Source organism: Salarias fasciatus, chromosome 1 (assembly GCF_902148845.1).
Source record: "Salarias fasciatus chromosome 1, fSalaFa1.1, whole genome shotgun sequence".
NCBI lineage: Eukaryota > Metazoa > Chordata > Actinopteri > Blenniiformes > Blenniidae > Salarias > Salarias fasciatus.
This window is the reverse complement of record NC_043745.1, coordinates 23,299,936-23,317,885: the sequence shown is the minus strand read 5'-3', so window position 1 is coordinate 23,317,885 and position 17,950 is coordinate 23,299,936. Positions and strand designations below refer to the sequence as shown.

At 41.6% G+C, this 17,950-nt stretch overlaps 1 protein-coding gene across 2 annotated transcripts in view; it reads right to left on the bottom strand.

Annotated features, from left to right (window-relative positions):
- Nucleotides 1–17,950, bottom strand: part of dennd2b (DENN domain containing 2B) — a 47,887-nt gene that overhangs the window by 13,680 nt on the left and 16,257 nt on the right. For both annotated transcript variants that reach the window (XM_030090951.1, XM_030090943.1), the window contains exons 3-12: nucleotides 11,607–12,881; nucleotides 9,665–9,810; nucleotides 6,296–6,417; nucleotides 4,980–5,192; nucleotides 4,464–4,560; nucleotides 4,247–4,291; nucleotides 3,954–4,138; nucleotides 3,200–3,309; nucleotides 2,697–2,766; nucleotides 662–739 (exon numbers count right to left, since the gene is read on the bottom strand). In XM_030090951.1, the coding sequence (XP_029946811.1) occupies nucleotides 662–739; nucleotides 2,697–2,766; nucleotides 3,200–3,309; nucleotides 3,954–4,138; nucleotides 4,247–4,291; nucleotides 4,464–4,560; nucleotides 4,980–5,192; nucleotides 6,296–6,417; nucleotides 9,665–9,810; nucleotides 11,607–12,881 (2,341 nt within the window). The remainder of the gene's footprint in view (nucleotides 1–661; nucleotides 740–2,696; nucleotides 2,767–3,199; nucleotides 3,310–3,953; nucleotides 4,139–4,246; nucleotides 4,292–4,463; nucleotides 4,561–4,979; nucleotides 5,193–6,295; nucleotides 6,418–9,664; nucleotides 9,811–11,606; nucleotides 12,882–17,950) is intronic.

Here is a 17,950-nt window from a genome sequence, read left to right as displayed (position 1 = left end):
TATCCACATTTGAAATGCTTTGTCAAGACAGAAATCAATCTATTACAGATTCAGGGCATTTCTTTCCCTCTCATCACTCCTGGAAAGATAACATTGACGCCAGTAATGAAGTACTTCACGATTAAATGCCAAAGTGTGCGAAAACCTTCATCATGCTTCATCAACATAATGAAGTTGTTTTTGCTGGTAACTGTGGAATACAGATTTGAGATGTTTCTTTTCCAGTTTTTTAAGAGATCAACTAGTCTCCAAAGGATTATGACTATACACCTCAAATGTTTATGAAAGCTGTCTTTAAAATATTCTGTGTTATTTCATTTCCCTGTAATGTAGCAGCCAATTTGTTTTCAACCGTCTGGGATTAATTCACTTTGGATTAATAAACTAATCAGATAAGGCTGAAAAAGTCAAACAGAGTGACTGCAATGCTCTATGTTAACACCAGCGAGACGTGAATGAAGGGAACCATCACTCTGGAAAATGAGGTGGGTGGGGATCCATGGCAGAAACATGCTGCTGAAAGTCATTTTGTTCAGCTCTGACACAGGTTCACCACAACTACAACGCCGCACACAGCTAGCTGGCTGCAGATGGCTTTTCTGATGTGTGTGAATATGTGCAAACATTCACACATGTGCCTAAAGGACGAGGCTGAACTCACTGTAGAGAACAAGTCGAAACAGCCCAGCCTGCTGATGACACAGTACACCTCTGGAAGACGAGGCCCTTTCCCTGTCGGCTGTGAGGGGAAAAAAAGAACAGATTTATTGGACACGGACAGATATGCTGACAGATGTTTTTATGAAAACAATTAGGAAGCACATTTAGAGCACTAACAGAGCTACTCCAAATTCTTGTAAGAGACATAATGACAGAAGCAGAGTCAAACTATAAAGAGCAAAGACTTTAATATAAAGAGCTTAAGACCAAACTCTTCCTTGACTCAAAAAAGAACTTTAGCTTGCACAAGTCAATGTTGGAGCTTCACTGTGTTGTAGGTGTACAGTTAGTAGCTACATGGCTGTTTTCTCAGTTTATGGAATCAGAGTCTGAAAGCCGATCTTGGGTTTAAATTCAATTCACACACATGAGAAGAAGAAACCTGAAACCACCGGTGCACAGGTATAAAAAACCTGATTTCATAGTGAAGGCTGAAACATCTCCTGTTCATCTACTTAATGTACTGTATACTCACATTTGTAGTTGCAGTATTTACAAGAAGATTTTAACAAATTGCTGTCTATTCTTGTGTGTAAAATAATTATTAAGAAATTCAATCAGCCAAGCATGTATTTCCCATAGTTTATATATTATATATACACCAGGGTTCATGATGAGTAAGATAAGTTGTTTAAAAGCTGAATCTTAAAACTTTGATCTAATCTGTCCTCCTCGTCTTTGATGATATGAAGACCTCCTTCCTACACGCAGGTGGGTTATCTGCTCATCCTGATCATATCTGCTGTCCTCAGCGTGCTCACAGACCGCAATATGCTTCAAAAACACAGATACTTAAACACACAGACACAAATGAATACAAGCACTCAACAAACGCCAATCCACTTGTCCATATTAGGTATACAATTTTCTCCTCTTGTTTCTCCTCCGCTTTTCCAAATGGATGATTAAATCAACTATGTGGAGCTTGATTCAAGTCCTCAGGAATGCTCAGTCACTGCCAACTTCTGGTTAGACAGCAGGGAGGAAGCAAAGTTACTGGAGGGGAGCTGCTGAAATCGTCCTCTACCTTTGTTTAAATGGGCTTTTATTGAGATGAATCGCAGATCAACAGAGCGGATCAGACGCAGCAGCGTTCAGCCCTGTTTTCGTCTGTCAGAGAGCGATCGGCGATGTCTGGCTGTTAAACACACACGCTGTCAGAGAGATGCTCTGAGTAAACATCTGAAGGCCGTACACGCCGCGGAAACATGCACACACTCAGAAATGCCAAATGGCGAGCGAAACTCGCTGCGCATTCACAGAGTCCCACACAGACATACTCTCTACCCACAAGCTAAACGGGAAGCTGAAGAAAACACTTGAAAGCTCTCCGCGTCCTCATTACGGAGAGGAAATGCTTCAAAATGACAAGGTTTGGATTTTTCATGGTTTCTGGTTTTTCCTTTCCAGTGAAACAATTGTTACGTTTAATTAGTCAAGCCTAACTGAGGCTCAGCTTCAATCATTTTAATCGCATTACATTTTATTATTCTTGTGACTTTAACTCAATGCTCACACCATCGTCTCTTTTCATAATATAGAATTCATGATAGGATCTATTGAATGATTATTCACTCTGGCAGATTTGTTATTTTACTGCAATTAAATCTAAAATTACATATTTATAGCAACTGTGATCTCAATTCCTAAACATGTGGTTTGAATGTTTGTTATTCCAGATGTTTCTCCTACAAACATTTTACTCAAGGTATTTCCTGGTCTCGCACTGATGCTGATCAGCTGCTACAACGCCAAGTGTGATCATTTTTAATCTCCATTTATTTTTCCTGTATTTTATTACACTGACGCCCAGGTCACATGTTTTCCTGCCGCCAGAGTGGACAGTCATGCAGCACATTAACAGCACCACAGGAAAAGCATATTGCACGCTCGGATAAAAACGTCTGTCACAACAAACAGGGCCCAGCGGGGTGTCAGCAAGAGAGCAGAGGACGGGCGGCTGAACAGCGGCTTACCAGCAGGCGTCTGCAGTACCCGAACCTCCTGCTGCCGTCCTCTCCAGTCAACATGAAGGAGAAGGTCTCGCTGCAGCCAGAACCAAATTGAAGCACAACAAAATCAACACAATTACAAATTGGCACGTCGCACTTGCGATGCCACAAAGAAAAGGCATGTTTAATAAAGACCGCAGAACAGATTTAAGTGGGTCTGGATGTCTGGATATGAACAGACATATTTGAATAGACATGTTTTACACTGCATGATGGCATGAAGCATGGAGGTGAAAAAAACAAAACTATCACAAAGAAGCAGTGTTTTCAACCAACAGCATGTGTCATCCTGGGCATCAACGCCTTCATCACAATGACAAAAATCTCCACTGATTCCACACATAAAGGCCAAATCCACTCAATTCAAGTATGTAGGATGTGTAACCTGAGCGGCTTTGGAGGAACCTTCCAGAGTCAGAAGCTGAGTCACAAACAAGTCTGATGAGTTTGTGGAGGATCGGCTGTACCTGCTGTACTCTGAGACGGGACTCCAGTCTTTTGCATCTGGGAAACAAAACTGAGGGATGGCTTTGAGCCGCTGCTCGGCCTCTCTCATCTGCTTAGTGGGTCTCTCCAGCTGTGAGAAAAGAGGAAATACAGTCATCCAGTTTTATAAAAAAAAACCCCAATGGATGTCTGTGTGACCAGAAAAATGACCAGACTAACGTTTTCCCCATACAAGGTTAAACCTTTGGCCTCTTTAGTCCCCATGACAGCAACACCAGACTGAGTGTTTCCCTGGTTGGCACAGATACAGGTCTCCCAAAGGACACGTAAACAGAACCAAACAACTTAAAATATAAAAACATGTCCAGCTGACATGAACGAATACAGATTATTTTTAACTATAAACAAGCTTTGATACTTCAAAAAGCAGTTTGTCTGATAAATCTTAATAATAATCTAAGAAAAATGGATCCATACATATTCTGCTAGAAGTAGTATTAATAGCAATAATGTATGCTGCAGCAATTATAAAGTTATAAATTCTAATTTTGGGAAAATTAAGAAACTGTGATAAACACTGGGAAGCTTTCAACACTGATTTGTAATTACTGAAAGAAAACACTTGAAATCCTGCAGAGGTCCTTCAAAGCATTTAGGGGCACTGACATACTCGACATGTTTTCTTGGCTATTTGCTTCATGAGAAAATAACACAGATATGGAGAACTCTTGTTATATGAGATGTAAAAAGGACACTCTGTTATGATTTAGTCACCTTGGGGAATTGATAGGTGACCTCGGGGGAGTAGGAGTTTTTGCTGGGTTTCTTTTTCAGAGAAACGACCACAAAGTACTCGAAGAGTTCTCTCTCCTGCCACTCTATGAGCTGCAGCTCCAGCGTTCGGTAGCTCGGGGCTCGTCGGAGGATGGACTGCAGCTTCAGCAACCGCTGGGTGTGAGCTATAGAGGAAAATGAAGATCATTCTCACAGCTAGAACGAAAATCTCAACTCTGAATGAATACAAGTGCAGAATCTCATCACTCCCAATGGAAGCTGTGGCCACTCACCTTTGAACCTGTCGTCAGAGTCGCTCTCACTCTCACTGTTGTCATCTGGAGGTAGATATCAGGCAGGCAAGCAAGGATTTTACAGATCAGAGGGTATTTTCACAAACGCGTTTATGCCGTGAGAAGGACACAGTGAGAACACGATGTGGGTGGCTGACACACAAATATTTACTCACTTATCTGGCAAGTGGATAAAGGGAACACAGAAAAGCCTTACCTCTCAGAGAGGCAGTCTCAACATTGGACATGGACAGCTTCTTCAGCCTCTTCTTCCCACGTTTAGTGCAGTAAATGGAGTTGATCCTCTGGACCAGCTGTAAACAGAGGAAAGAGAAAGAGGAAGCCCTCTGTGAAGAGTCTAGTGGCTTGTTTCTTTTCATCCTAAGTACAGAGGAAGCAGGAGTGTACCTGGCCAAAAGTAACAGCACGGGATTCTGTGCTCTGGCATTAATGGTCAGAAAAAAAGCACAACTGAAAAGCTTTAGGGATAGTTCTTGAGAAAATGCACCATGAGGCCTAAAACCCACACGGTAATTACACGCATCAAAGTCCTGTGTCCTATATACATCTTTTTCCAAACTGAGGAATTACAAGTGATCCAGAGCTGCTCGGATTTAGACTCCGTCCCAGCAGAAACCCGAGCCGGTCTGCGTAGCGGGAACGGAAAGAGAACACAGTCGGGGCTCTGCGAGGACTTAGAGCAGGTGTTTGTGTAGGATCTAGCAGTGTGTACCTTGGGGATCCTCCAGTGCCTGTGCGAGGCCAGGGTATCGCCGGCGCTACAGAGGCTATCATCCAGCAGGCTGCACGGCGATGATACGCCCATCTGGGGGAGAAGCAGCATTTCGTCCTGGCTGTAGCGCTTCGACAACTGGGACATGCGGTGGCTCTTACGATCGCATGGACCGGGAAGACGAAGGGACTGGCTGCTGGGTTTGGACGGCAACTAGTCACAAACAAAAAAATATACATTTGGTACATTTCATCAACTGCTAAACAGCTTTACATACAGCTATCTCAGTTCACAATATTTTTCATTCTCAGTGGTGGTTTCTCACTTGAATAAAAATGCTTGCTAAGCTTAAGGTATTCAGAAAGTGCCGTACATCAGAGGCTCCCTAGTGCTGATTTTCTTCGTCTGCAATTTTGCTTTTCAGAAGTGAAGTCCTCCAAGTCATGTTTATTATGTTAATTGTAATATATCAAAGGAGGCAGAAGCAGACAAAGTTAATGAGTAAATGAACTTTCCTTAACTAAACAAAATGACCGTGACGCACGCAGAACATAATACCACTGTGTGCAGAAAGTATCACCCTTGCTCAAAATAGCTATCACTAACTTCTCAGTTTAAATATTATCTTGATTTTGTCATCTTGTAGTTGTATTGTATCTTTTCTACTTAGTCGCCGAGCTGACGAGCCATTTAGTTTGCTAACTAGAAAGGCATTGATAGCCACATCAGTGCAAAACACTAAATAATTAAATCTATAATTAGATGCAACAATACAACCCGAAAAAAGTCTGTACCTAGCTATCTAGGTATGCACTCTTCAAACAGAGACTGGATATTATGATGCTCTTCAAAATGGGTTAACTTTGATTTTACCCACAACATTCTCAAACCATGCAGTCACATCATATCTGATTATTGCTTATTTTCTATTTCACTTTGTTGACATAAGTAAGGTGTAATTTGGGTAAAATTCTGGACAAGCTGGCAAAGGAGTGGTTGCAGGAATATTAAATCATACTTGTTTTTACAAGTAATGCCTGAGATGTTCCACCTTCTCTTTCAGGAGACAAGTGCTTCGGCACTGAACTGAGGAAGCTGTGTGTCCAGATGGGCCCTTCTGTGAATATCACCAGGTCTAAACATGTCAAACCGTTTCCTGTCATGGCACAAATGAGGTGAGAGATTCTTTAAAAGATCTTATCCAGGACCCGGCCCTGACACCCAGGCAGGGAAGCTCACAGGGAAATGTAGCTGTTGTGTTCACTACAGGAAAACTCATCGAAGCTGCCGATCCCCGACAGGCACAACAGGCTCACCTGAGGTGGGGAGTTCAGCTTCCTGTCCATGGTGGTCCACAATCTGCTGCTCTCCGACAGGCAAGACTTACGAACTAAACTTCTTCGCCTCAGGTCAACATCCTCGTACGGATTCTCCTTCTCTGCGGGGATGAAGTGAAGATGTAATCATCAGTAAAGCTAGCAACAACTTGTAGAAAGAGGCTGTTTGTTTGACAAAAGACAGAGAAGAATCTGTGGGGTCAAAGAGGGTAATCAGGGGGCAGCGAAGGGTGCCAAGGGCATTATAGGGCCTCCCTAGGTTAGTTTAAAAAGAGAAGAGTCATGAAAGGTAAGTCAAAGGTCATTCCCGGCTGGTTCAAGAGAACTCCCTTTTTTCAAAACAGTTGCTGTTGGCAGGCGGCCCTGCAGGCCCCGGCGGTCCAGACTCAAACCTCTGGACACTGGTGGTGAGTCACTGCCCAGGCATGCAAACAGTGTGCAGTGAGGGATGAAGAAGAGGATCATCTTCTTACAACTCTGGCAATAACACACTTTAATTATGAGAGCTTTTATATGAATTTCAAAAACCCTTTTAAAGCTCCTTTTGTTTTTTTCTTACTGTACATCTAAATATATTTTGTGTGAGTTTATATAATTATAATCATGTTTCGGCATCTAAATGCATTGGGACCAATTATTTCACTTCTTTATAGATGCTTTTCAGTCAATATATGAGGGCAGAAAGAAAAGAAAGGGGACGTTACAGAGCATTGCGCAGCTCTCACTGATGTCACCTGGCAAACGACCAACTTCAATAAAGAGAGAACTTGTGTAACACCACAGCCCATGTCTATTCAGACATGTGCTCTGAGAATAGCTTTCTGGCAGGGTCTGTAAAAGGTTGTGAGAAAGAGGAGAAACCACAGTGAAGAATAAAAACAGAGCCAGATGGTGTCGAAATGCATGACGGGAACTTTCAAAAGAAAGAAAATCTGTGTTATCTGTCAGTAGAATTTGAAAAAAAAAAAAAAGACTTTTTTTGGAGGTTGTTATTAGTTAATAATGCCAAACCTGAGGACCTCTAACAGTGAGAAAGTGTTTGTTTTTTTGTTACCTGCAAGATTAATCATTAATGTTAGAAGAAATTATTTTTGGGTTAATAATTGGACCTGTTCATGCCTACTCGTGCACACGTGCGTGACTAGAAAATGCCCACTGCTGGGATCTTTACAGCGTTATGTTGTGTCACACAGTAAATTAGCTCGGTGGAGTTATTTTTCCGTGCATCATTAAAGCCGAGAAGGGCTTCTTCTGCACCCACATTGTGCTGCAGCTCCATTAAACTGAAGCAATACTGTAATGAGAGCCTGCTGGGAAAATGATATGTCTGTCGAGCTTCTTATGTACTGGAGGGTACTAATCTACTCCTCTGATTACAAACATCCAGATCTCTCTTTAACACACTCCCAGACACACAGTATTATATAGGGAGTGGACACACCTCAGCGGCACACTGTGATTGTACATTTTTGCGTGTACAATGGATTTTCTGGGCAGGGTGAGGCACGGAACAAACTACACCAACAACGGCAGTATCAGTTTCAACTGTAGAGTGGAGGCTGCGGCGACACTGCTGAACAAATCATGGCCTAAAGAAAAAGAGGCACAAGTGGAAAAACAGGCAACAGTTTCGTATGACTATCTGGTGTCCAGCACAAAGACAGACGGTTAATGACCACACTGAGGAATATGCTTTATCTAAATAATCTTTTGCATCAGCAGAAAACAGGTTCATAAGTTCCTATTTTACTCATTACATGCATCAGAAAGGCTCTCAGATTAATTCATATAGTGAGCGCAGACAGTTGATTCATGCTGTCACAAGGGCAAAAACTGTGATTCATTGGCTTGTGAGTATATTACTCACTGAAACTCCATTTGTCGACTGCACCCACTTTATGTTGCCATCTTTTGTGCCATAAGACTCCTTGTAGCACAGGTAAATGCTGACTGACACTCATAGTTAAACATCTGACATCGAGTGCAGGTGCAGGAAACCAGAATGAGTCAAGCAGGACAAGATGTCTTTGTGGGATTTTGCAGAGGATTTGTGGTTTTTCTGGATACTTGTTTTAACAAGCAACCTGAAAAGACACGTTTCCTGCTCCCGTGTCTGCTTCTTGAATGTATCATCTGTCCTGCCATTGAAGAAATCGCCATCCTGCATCAAACACAAGTTCTTTTTTAAAGATTCTGTTGTTGTGAACCAACAAAGACTGGCAAGTGAACGTCTCCTCACTGCAAACTCGACATTCACAGAGTTGGATGAACAATGAGGCCTTTGTTGGAATTGGAAAAAAAAAATGTCCTGATGCTCTCTCAGAGACAAAAACACATCCTCAGCCAAAAACATGGGCTGAAAGACCACGAATGACCTCAACACCCATCCTTCAATACATAAAGAAAATTACTATTTATTGCCACAAAGTTATGCTGAACTGCACATGTTTAAAGAAATCCAGCCCTTATTTGAACATGCATGAGAGCTTTTCATGAAAATCATTTCAGTGTGTAAAACTTTTAGCTTCTACTTGAATCCAAGCGTCATCGTGGGCCTGCGCTCACAATGACACACATTTTCACCCCATTAAGTCGGCACCAGGGGAACTGGCAACTGAGCCGGGCAAAAGGCCTGGGGTCATTTGCTAGTGGAAAGGAATTTGGCTGTTCAGCATGTACAGAATTTCATACAAGCGTTATCTCACAGAGGACGTGATTGAGTTGGCTGAAAGTGAGGCACATAACACAAAGAGAGAAAAGATGATGCTCCACACTAAACACCCAATGCGCAAATGAAGAATTTTACAATGATCCTTTTCAATAAATCCTAGAATCAGACTGTAGTGTGAAAAAATGTCCCTTTCTCACAATAAAATCTAAAGTATATAGTATATAGTAATCTAAAGTAAGCCACATGTTATTCATTAAATCTGAGGGTGAAATTCACTTTTTCAACATGATGCAGAAACAGGAAGAAGGGCCATAACAGTGATACATTTATTCATGCTTCTCGTACACCTCTTGAAAAAACCTGACAAGTAAAGGGTCTTTATGAGCTACAATAGTCATATAATGCGTGTTAAGTTGTTCTGATGCATGAAAATATCGTCCCAATTAAATACGGAAGATTCTAGTTTAATGTGACGACTCCAATGCGCATTCAAGAAATAAGAACCATAAAAATATTGCAGCTTTAAAATAAGATTACCCAATAGCTACTGCAACATAAGGTGCTGATAAATAAATGCTCATTTCAACTCTGAACTAAAAGAATTGGACAGAAACTAGCATAATGAAGGCCATCCGCGTTTTCTTCGTGGCTACAGAAACCCAGTCTGGCATGCTTACCTACTATGTCCTCATAGGCATTCTCCTCTAAAGTGCTTTTGGAATTGGGTCGAGTCCGTGTCTCTGTGGTCAGTGTGCCGTTCTCCGTGGGCGAGGACGGATACGAAGACGGCAAGCTGGCAGCATCCTCTGACTCGCACGACTCTCTGCAAGCAAAGGACGAAAGTTAAAAACAGGCCAGGATGATCACAGTTTGGGTTTTTTTAATAAGTATAAAGGAGTTAATGTGCATCAGTGCCCAACACATCAAAGAAGAACAGATCAACTGCAGATGGCAATAAAACAATCAGGCAGACAGTTTTACTTCTAACATTTGCTGTAAACAAAAAAAACCCCAAAAAACCTGAATGGATGGTTAGGATAGTCCTTCTGTTTATAAACACGTCGAAATCATTAGTTTTCCTCAATCACGTTACACCAGAAGTATTACTAATAAAACAAAACCCACAAAAACATCATGATCATGGTTGTTTTCCAAGTGCAAGGAAATTCCAGATAATTCACAAGTAAACATGCAGATATCTTACTATTTCTCTGTGGTCTCTGTGCAGTGTCAGGCACACATCACATGTCAAAGCCCTGCACAAACTGTTAGCTGAGCTACATGAATACAGACATCTACAGGACGGTCAAGTCGCACCATCAACAGCCTGTGGCTTTTAGGCCGGGTCTGAAATTGCTCCAGCCACTGGAATGTTAAACACAGAGTCCAAGGGACGAAAGTTTAGGGATTGTATGGCTGTTTGACACAAGGACAATCTAAAGAGGCCCCACCCTCGCAACCAAAACCCTGAGAGCTATACATTAACAATGGTTGGAAAAAAAAAAGGAACAAATAGTGAAAAGAAATGAACTGAATTTTTGTTGTTTCTTGGACACTTGAGTATTTTACCATGTGGACTTCTTTCATCTTTCTAAGATAAACTTCCAGAACTTTTTTTAATGGGCCTGTGTGAATTTCTGGAAAGTATCTGGCATATCAAAGGTTCTGTAAACTATAATAAATCACCTATTTTTAGTGCCAGTAGTTTTCTTCCAAACCAAAAGGCATTTACTGTATGATAAAATCCCTGAACTGAAAAAGGCAAAAAGCAGTGCTTCACAAAAACAACACATCGCCTTTCACGAAAGCCCAAAATTCTGTGGATTTCTATGTCATCCATCTCCTATTTTGCATTATTAAATCAAGTGTCACAGGGCACTGGAGCCTCTCCCAGCTGACTGCGGGCAAGCGCAGGGTACAGTCCAGACATGCTGATGGAGACAGGGACAATCACACACATTTTAGAGACAACAGCCTTTTAGATTATGGGAAGAAAATGCAGATAAACACACACACACACACACACACACACACACACACACACACACACACACACACACACACACACACACACACACACACACACACAGGTAGAGTATGCAAGTCCCATAAGATCAACAAAGACTCAAACCAGGGAAATTCTTGCTGTGAGGCAAAAGCGCTAACCACCACAATGCTTTGTAATCTACAGTATTGATGCTATCTAATGTATAACTGATACTCTTTTTTTTTTTTTTTTTTTTAAATCATCCCAGAATACAAAATAGACAGTTATAAACAGACCATAAAAGGCAGGTAAACATTAACAAAAAGGCCAAAGTTTGCAAAAAAATGTAAAAAAAAAAGATCTTGAAAATAGCGGAAACATTCAAAACAGATCCTGACAGAGGACCTCAGACAGTTCACAGCAGTGTTGAAAGTTTTTCCATCACCAGATGCAGTAGCACCTCCAGCACATGTTTTTTTTACTGAGGTAGATTCTAGGGAACCACCATAAATGTTTAATTGCGTGAGAAAGGATCCCACACAAACAGCTCACCGTCCTGGAGTTGGTCATCAGCAGCATGATGCAGTTTCACACACGCGATTAGAGCGGAGAGTTGAATATTTCTGTCTCACCTGTCACGGATTTTTATGGGGGCGCTGCCCTCGCTCTTTGCAGTTCGTGTCACGCTGGGAGCAGGGGTGGAGGGCAGCGGCGGGGGCGACTCAGAGGCTCTGTCTGGAGGTAGTCCATTGGCTTGCGTCTGGTCCTGCTTGGCGTCGTATTCAAAAGTGCGTTTGGGTTTGGGTAAGGGGTTCACTGGTGTGCCAACAGGCGTCTGCTGGCTGGGGGGCTCTGGGCTCTCAGACCTGGCCGAGCTCACACTAAACCTCTGTCTCAGTTTAGAGAGCTTGTCAGACACCAAAACAGCGTCCGGTTCAGTGGTCACTGAGCAAATGCTGCTGCGCTTACTGGCGCATGTACTGTCCAGGTCGTCACCTATCACAAAGGACTTCTGTCTCATCTTGTCTGGAGCGTAGCAGTTACTCAGGTAACGTGGAGGGGGAGGACTGGGGTTCTCCTTCAGGGCTTGCTCAATCTTTTGTATCCTGTTGAGAACTGCTGACGTCTCTTTACGAGCGGACAGGGAACGCACAAACGTTCCCGATGACTCTGCCTTGCTGATCCTTTTCTGGAAACGACCGAGACCATCCTTGTCTGGAACTCTTTCCTCTTCCTCCGCCTCTGTGTAGGAGCATTCGGAGAACGCCGTGCTCATCCTGCGAACGGCCTTAAAGTCAAAAGTCTTCTCGCTACAGGGCGAGGAAAGCAGGCTCGGGCAGCCCTCGCTACCTCCGACACGCTCTCCTCCTCTTTTGTCCAGACACAAGCTCATCCTAGGCAGAGAAACTCTCCTGCACTCCCATTCTGATATCTTTTTGCGGATAGTGGCTGGGGGGACACCCGCTACAGTGCGGGTCAAGGAGAGGGCCCGTTTGTGGCCTTGGTTAGACGACGGCCCCAGAGAGAGTGTGCTCCAACTCAAAGGCCGACCGTTCAGTCCATCTCCTGCTGAAGGATCCCCGTGTTTCTCCTTCTGTTTCTGCGCAGTCGGGTCTTCCTGACACAGCTTGGTCTGAGCTGGAGGCTTGTAGATGGAGAGCCTGTTGTCCAGGCAGCTGATGCTCCTCGACTTGACGAGACGTCCTTGGGAATCAGGCTCTCCCGTAAGAGAAGCAGAAGTGGAAAGGCTGGCTGTCTTGCTGTTCCATCCAGAGCGTAGCAGGAACCTGCCGTCGGTCCTGACGTACCGACTCTGTTTTCCAGAGTTCTCGTCGCTATGCAGGAGGGGCCGCTGGCTGTGTCCCAGGCTGGCAGCGGCAGCAGGACATGGAGATGTAGACTGGCACCTGAAACAAGAAAGAGAAGTGTGAAATGTTTACAGAAATATAAACTCAAAACACAACCAAGGCGAGCTGTAAGTGGTGCCAGCCAAGTCCAGCCGACTCTACGGCATGAAGGGTAACAGACACTCAATGTGGAACAGATGGGCAAAAACTGTAAAGAATAAGCTGAAAGGTTTGAATTAATTTTCAAGATCAAAGGCAGACTGAAAACCTGAACCTGAAATTTAGAAAAACCACAGGAAAGTATTCTGACTTTGGCAGGCTGAGATTTAGATAACGGCCAAAGGAAACACAGACTACATTAAAATACCACTGTGGACTTTTCCGCATGGTCAAAATAATTTGAGAAGAATCACTGCAGACCTCACAGAGAGCAGAGTGCCAGGTCAGATTTACTACTGCGCCCTTACCTGTACGAGCCTCACTACTTATCTCTGGTCTTCAGTCTTTTCTGATCCCTCCAGCTGAGTGATACTAAGTGCATCCGTAGTCCCAAGCACACTCCTGGCTCTCACATCATCAAGCACACACACACTTAGGTTTTCTCACGGTGCTCACCCCCTCTAAGATGTCGAAAGACAGGAAAAGTTCCCGTGTAAATCTAGGTCACTCCACTACTCACCGTCTATCGCAAACCTCGTCACTATTTGGCCTGGTGAGTAACTCTTGTGAAAGTGGGGAGCTGAGCGATCTGATGTCACAGTCACGGTAGGAATAACAAGCGTTATGGGAGGAGGGAGTGGAGGGCTGTGGACTGTGATCCAACACTGCAGGTCGGGACAGATCCAGCCTCACACCTACTTGCCCTTCCCTGGTCTAATTCTTCCTGCTCCAGGGTGGAGAGACTTTTACAACAGCCCGGTGCCTGCAAGCTGCAGGCATGATGGATGCAGCTTATCTTTCTTGCTTTAGGGAAAAAGAAGTAAATTTAAGACACCTCACACCTGAGGAGGAGTTAACTAAAAGTCAAAAGGCTAAAAATAAGACATCATTGAGCTTAGTTACCATAATTCTATGATCCATTCCATAACTTTCACCTGATTATCATTTGACGGTTATTTCAGCTATTGCCACGTTTCACATGTTTTCAGTTAACACTGACTGTTGTGACTGTGCATTACTCATTTTCATGAGGAAAACTTTTTTCGGGAAAGTTTCCCAAACATTGTTTTAACAGTTAAATAAGCATCAGTTCCAGTTTCAACAGATCTGCCACCAGAAATCATCCTTCCTTTAAACACACTAGTTTGTATAATCTTTGTTTAATCTAGAAGAATAGTTCAAAGCAGTATCTGTAGCCAATAGTTTATAATAAAATCTACTGTATCTGTACTCAATTATGAAGATATCTATGTATAGTAATGTTCAATTTTAGTATTGCATATAAATACACATTTTTTTATGATCACTACTGTGCTTTTTAATATTGTTCATTGTGATATAAGCAGCAGATTTACCCCTCTGAAAAATGCATTAATAAATTGCAACTATATTTCATTTTGTTGTGATGAAATTATTCAGTCTTGGGGAACTGCGTTGAATTTGAAAATGAGAGATATTCTGCAAAGTAATGCTAACACGAAAGTGAAATAATCTGAATCTCATTGAAATACGGTAATTGCACATGTCTGAGCGTAAATGTGGATACTTCTCAGAACGACATGTACTTGTTTCTTTGGAGACAAATTAGACATTATCACAACAAAAACACAAACAAACTTAGCTTTGAAAATAATGAATAAATATGAATATAATAATAATTTATAGGAGAATACAGAGAAAAAGGTGCTCATATTTGCAGCAAATTCAAGACCTACAAAAAGTCTTCACTGAAGTCAAACAACAAACTAAAGAAAAAGTATCAAACTATTGCCAGACATTTCTATTCACAGAATTAAAGTGAAGCTAACGTCCCACTGCAACATATTAAAGCAAAAGATGGATATCAAGCTGGAATTAATTCTGTTATTCAACTTAGGTGCAGACTCTCCAACAAGCTTTTGTTCTTAATGATGTTTGATTGTTTAGCAGGATGATATAAAACCTATTAACCTCTTTTTCATTAAATTTAACCAAACAGTGGAGCAGAAGTGCATCTTTAGTTTGTATCACTAAAATGTAAAATGTTAACAAAACCCAGACTTTAGTTTTATGAGAGATTCTACATCTCTCCAATCTGAGACAAGACCTGTCGACTTAATGTGTTGTAGTTAAGGTTTCTGTTGAGTTGCCTCTTTTTGTAGGCGTAAACACACCAATGTGTCACAACTTGCATCATAAGCATGACTATTTTTTACACAAGTTGCCATTCCTGTTCAAATCACCACTCAAACCCATGTCCCCAACACACTGAAGATCAACATGTGTGTGTGTGGGGGTGAAAGGTTAAAGTAATGTTTGAAAAGTTTAATTCTTTTCTGGTATGTTGTGTGTAAGAGAATAAAAAGCACAGACGATATAAAATGGACTAAGACACAGTGCAAGAGCAAATGTTTTCAAACCCATAACAACTCAAACAGGCCACATGGATTTAGGAATAAAGTCATTTCTGAGCACTTTGATGTTACTCAGCAGTCAGCACATGCACATGCAGCATTTTAGTGGGGAAGCGATTAGAATTGGTCTGGCAAATTAAAATCATACTGCTTTCTTGGCAGAACTCCTAACTAAACTTCTGCCAAGGAGAACGACTACCGCAGGAAGCCAGGTGGCGAGTGTTGTCTGTTAAGTTAAATATCAGTGGGAATGTTTTAGTAGCAATCGGACCAAACACTCAGAAAATGAAATCCTAATACCACCAACAGCACAGTTTATGAAGTTAATCATGACAGTATGAGTTTTTGCTCTGGGGTTTTCCACTTCTCTTTTACTTTCATCGTTGAAACATGGGGAGGAGTTTTCATGCTCAACAACGTGACAATAAGCAGGCAATAACAAGATGATCCAAGAGAAATATTTACACTGGCAGCAAACTGCTTTGAGAGCGTTTTGAAGAATCCACACAGATGTATAATTTGATATGCACAGGCCATGAGGATTATCATCAGTTGTTTTATCAATGTATATGTTATTGTTTTGACTACAAACATACATAAAGTCTACTTGGCAGTTTGAAATGTTTATTTGATTAAAATGAGCCAAAATTGGAAACTACAGACTTTTAATTTTACCGCTTGCTTAATAAAACAAACTGAATACATATGCATAGCTATATTTTTGTCCATACTGTGTCAGTTTTCTTTATATAGTTGCTTATATATTTCATGATGATGACGATGTGCTTATATGTATATATAATCTATTCATGAAAGTGGTTTATTCAACTGAAGACTCAAAATATCATCTTAAACATCTCACTGTATTAGAATAACAAGCCAATGTTTGGCTGATATTATTCCACGTGCTGTAAAATAGAGTATAGTCTACCATATGAAAACATCTCAATTAGACATAAAAAGACTTGTCTATTCTCGGCCTGGGACCTTTCCGGGGTTCTGCAGGTCTGGTTAATGCCTGTGAAAATAAGCCCAGTTTACCCAGCTTCAGCTGGGCCGGCCGGCCACACACACAGCACTGTACAAAGACCTGGGTGCCAGTCGCAACCTGGCCTCCGGCTTTCACTCAGGCTGTCAGGGCACGTTAACCACAAGGCACTTCCTGTTACTGACCAGGATGGACACAGAGCAGTTCTGCTGAAACACCCCAAGTTCAGCATGTCCAACCTGTCCCAGATGCACCAAAGTGATTATTCATTTACAGCTGTGATCTGGCACAGACGTTTCAGGAGGTCCAATAAAATAGGAGGACTTTTGATGTTTGGGGACTTCTGAAGGTATTAAACAATAACAGGAGGAGTATGACTGCTCTCTCTGTCTCTTAGTCCCCGGTCAAAATGCTGCTTGTTGTCAAAACATCTCACTAGATTGCTTTTGACAGTTAATTATAATCTTTGTTGTACAAAAAGTGTCTGTGGTCAGGTTCAGTTATTCCCTTCCCTCCTGTCACTGTGTTGATACATGTTTCCATGTGTGTCTCTTAAGGCTACATACTTTGCTGTAGGTGTAACTTGAAGTTGAAACTGATCCTCGGTTAGTTTCATAGTTTCGGGGGAACACATTGTGTAGCACAATCAACTGTACAGTAAGGCCTCTCCACATCTTCACACTGGGAATTCCAATCCACCTTTGACAGGTTTCAATCGCTTTCTATGTGAACTTAAAGATGTAATGTGAGCCTAAGAGGCATCTTTAATAATGCCTGAACATTATTTTTGCTAAAGGAATAGTTTAATAGCTTTGGGGACATTGATTAGAGCCAAATGTACAAAAGAACTATTCTGCAGTAAAATACATGGAACACAAAAGAATAACTTTTAACTTTCCAGAATTTAGAATTTATCACTGGATACCATGGGATTGAAAAGCTGTGTACAAGAGCTGCCTGTGACACATGAAGCTGTTCAGCACTAACGTCAATAAGCAGCCCAGCCACCACAACGCTTTAAGGCTGAATGAAACTAACACAAATGAAAAATAATTTCAATTTGACTTTGAACCACCCTTCTGGAACATTTAAAGTTTTTCATGGAAATGAATAATAAAATGAGTATAACTGTTAAAAAAAAAAAAAAAAAAAAAAAAAAAAAAAAAAAACCTAGATTTTGTGGTTCATTACTGTCTAAAAAACTCTGAATAAATATGTTAAACCTCTCTGACATCTTCCACTACAAGTAGCTGCAGACATTAAATCCCACAGGGGACTTTATACACTTGTGAAGAAGAATATATTGCCTCATGATTTATAACATAATCACTGATAGAAGAAGGTCAAACAATAACATCACTTGTATTCAAGTATAAATTGCACCATCATTCTCTAAAACAAGCGTCAGACCTTGACATGGTGATGTGACAGTGTGAACAGAGAGCTCATTGAATAAATATTTTCTTGTTTGCCTGCCGGGTCTTGTAAAAGTTTCCATAAAGAACATTTTTGCTTTGTAACAAATAGATAAGAAAAACCACATGTATAAATCTGTCTGACAGCTATCAACACAGTGGTGCACTCTCAGC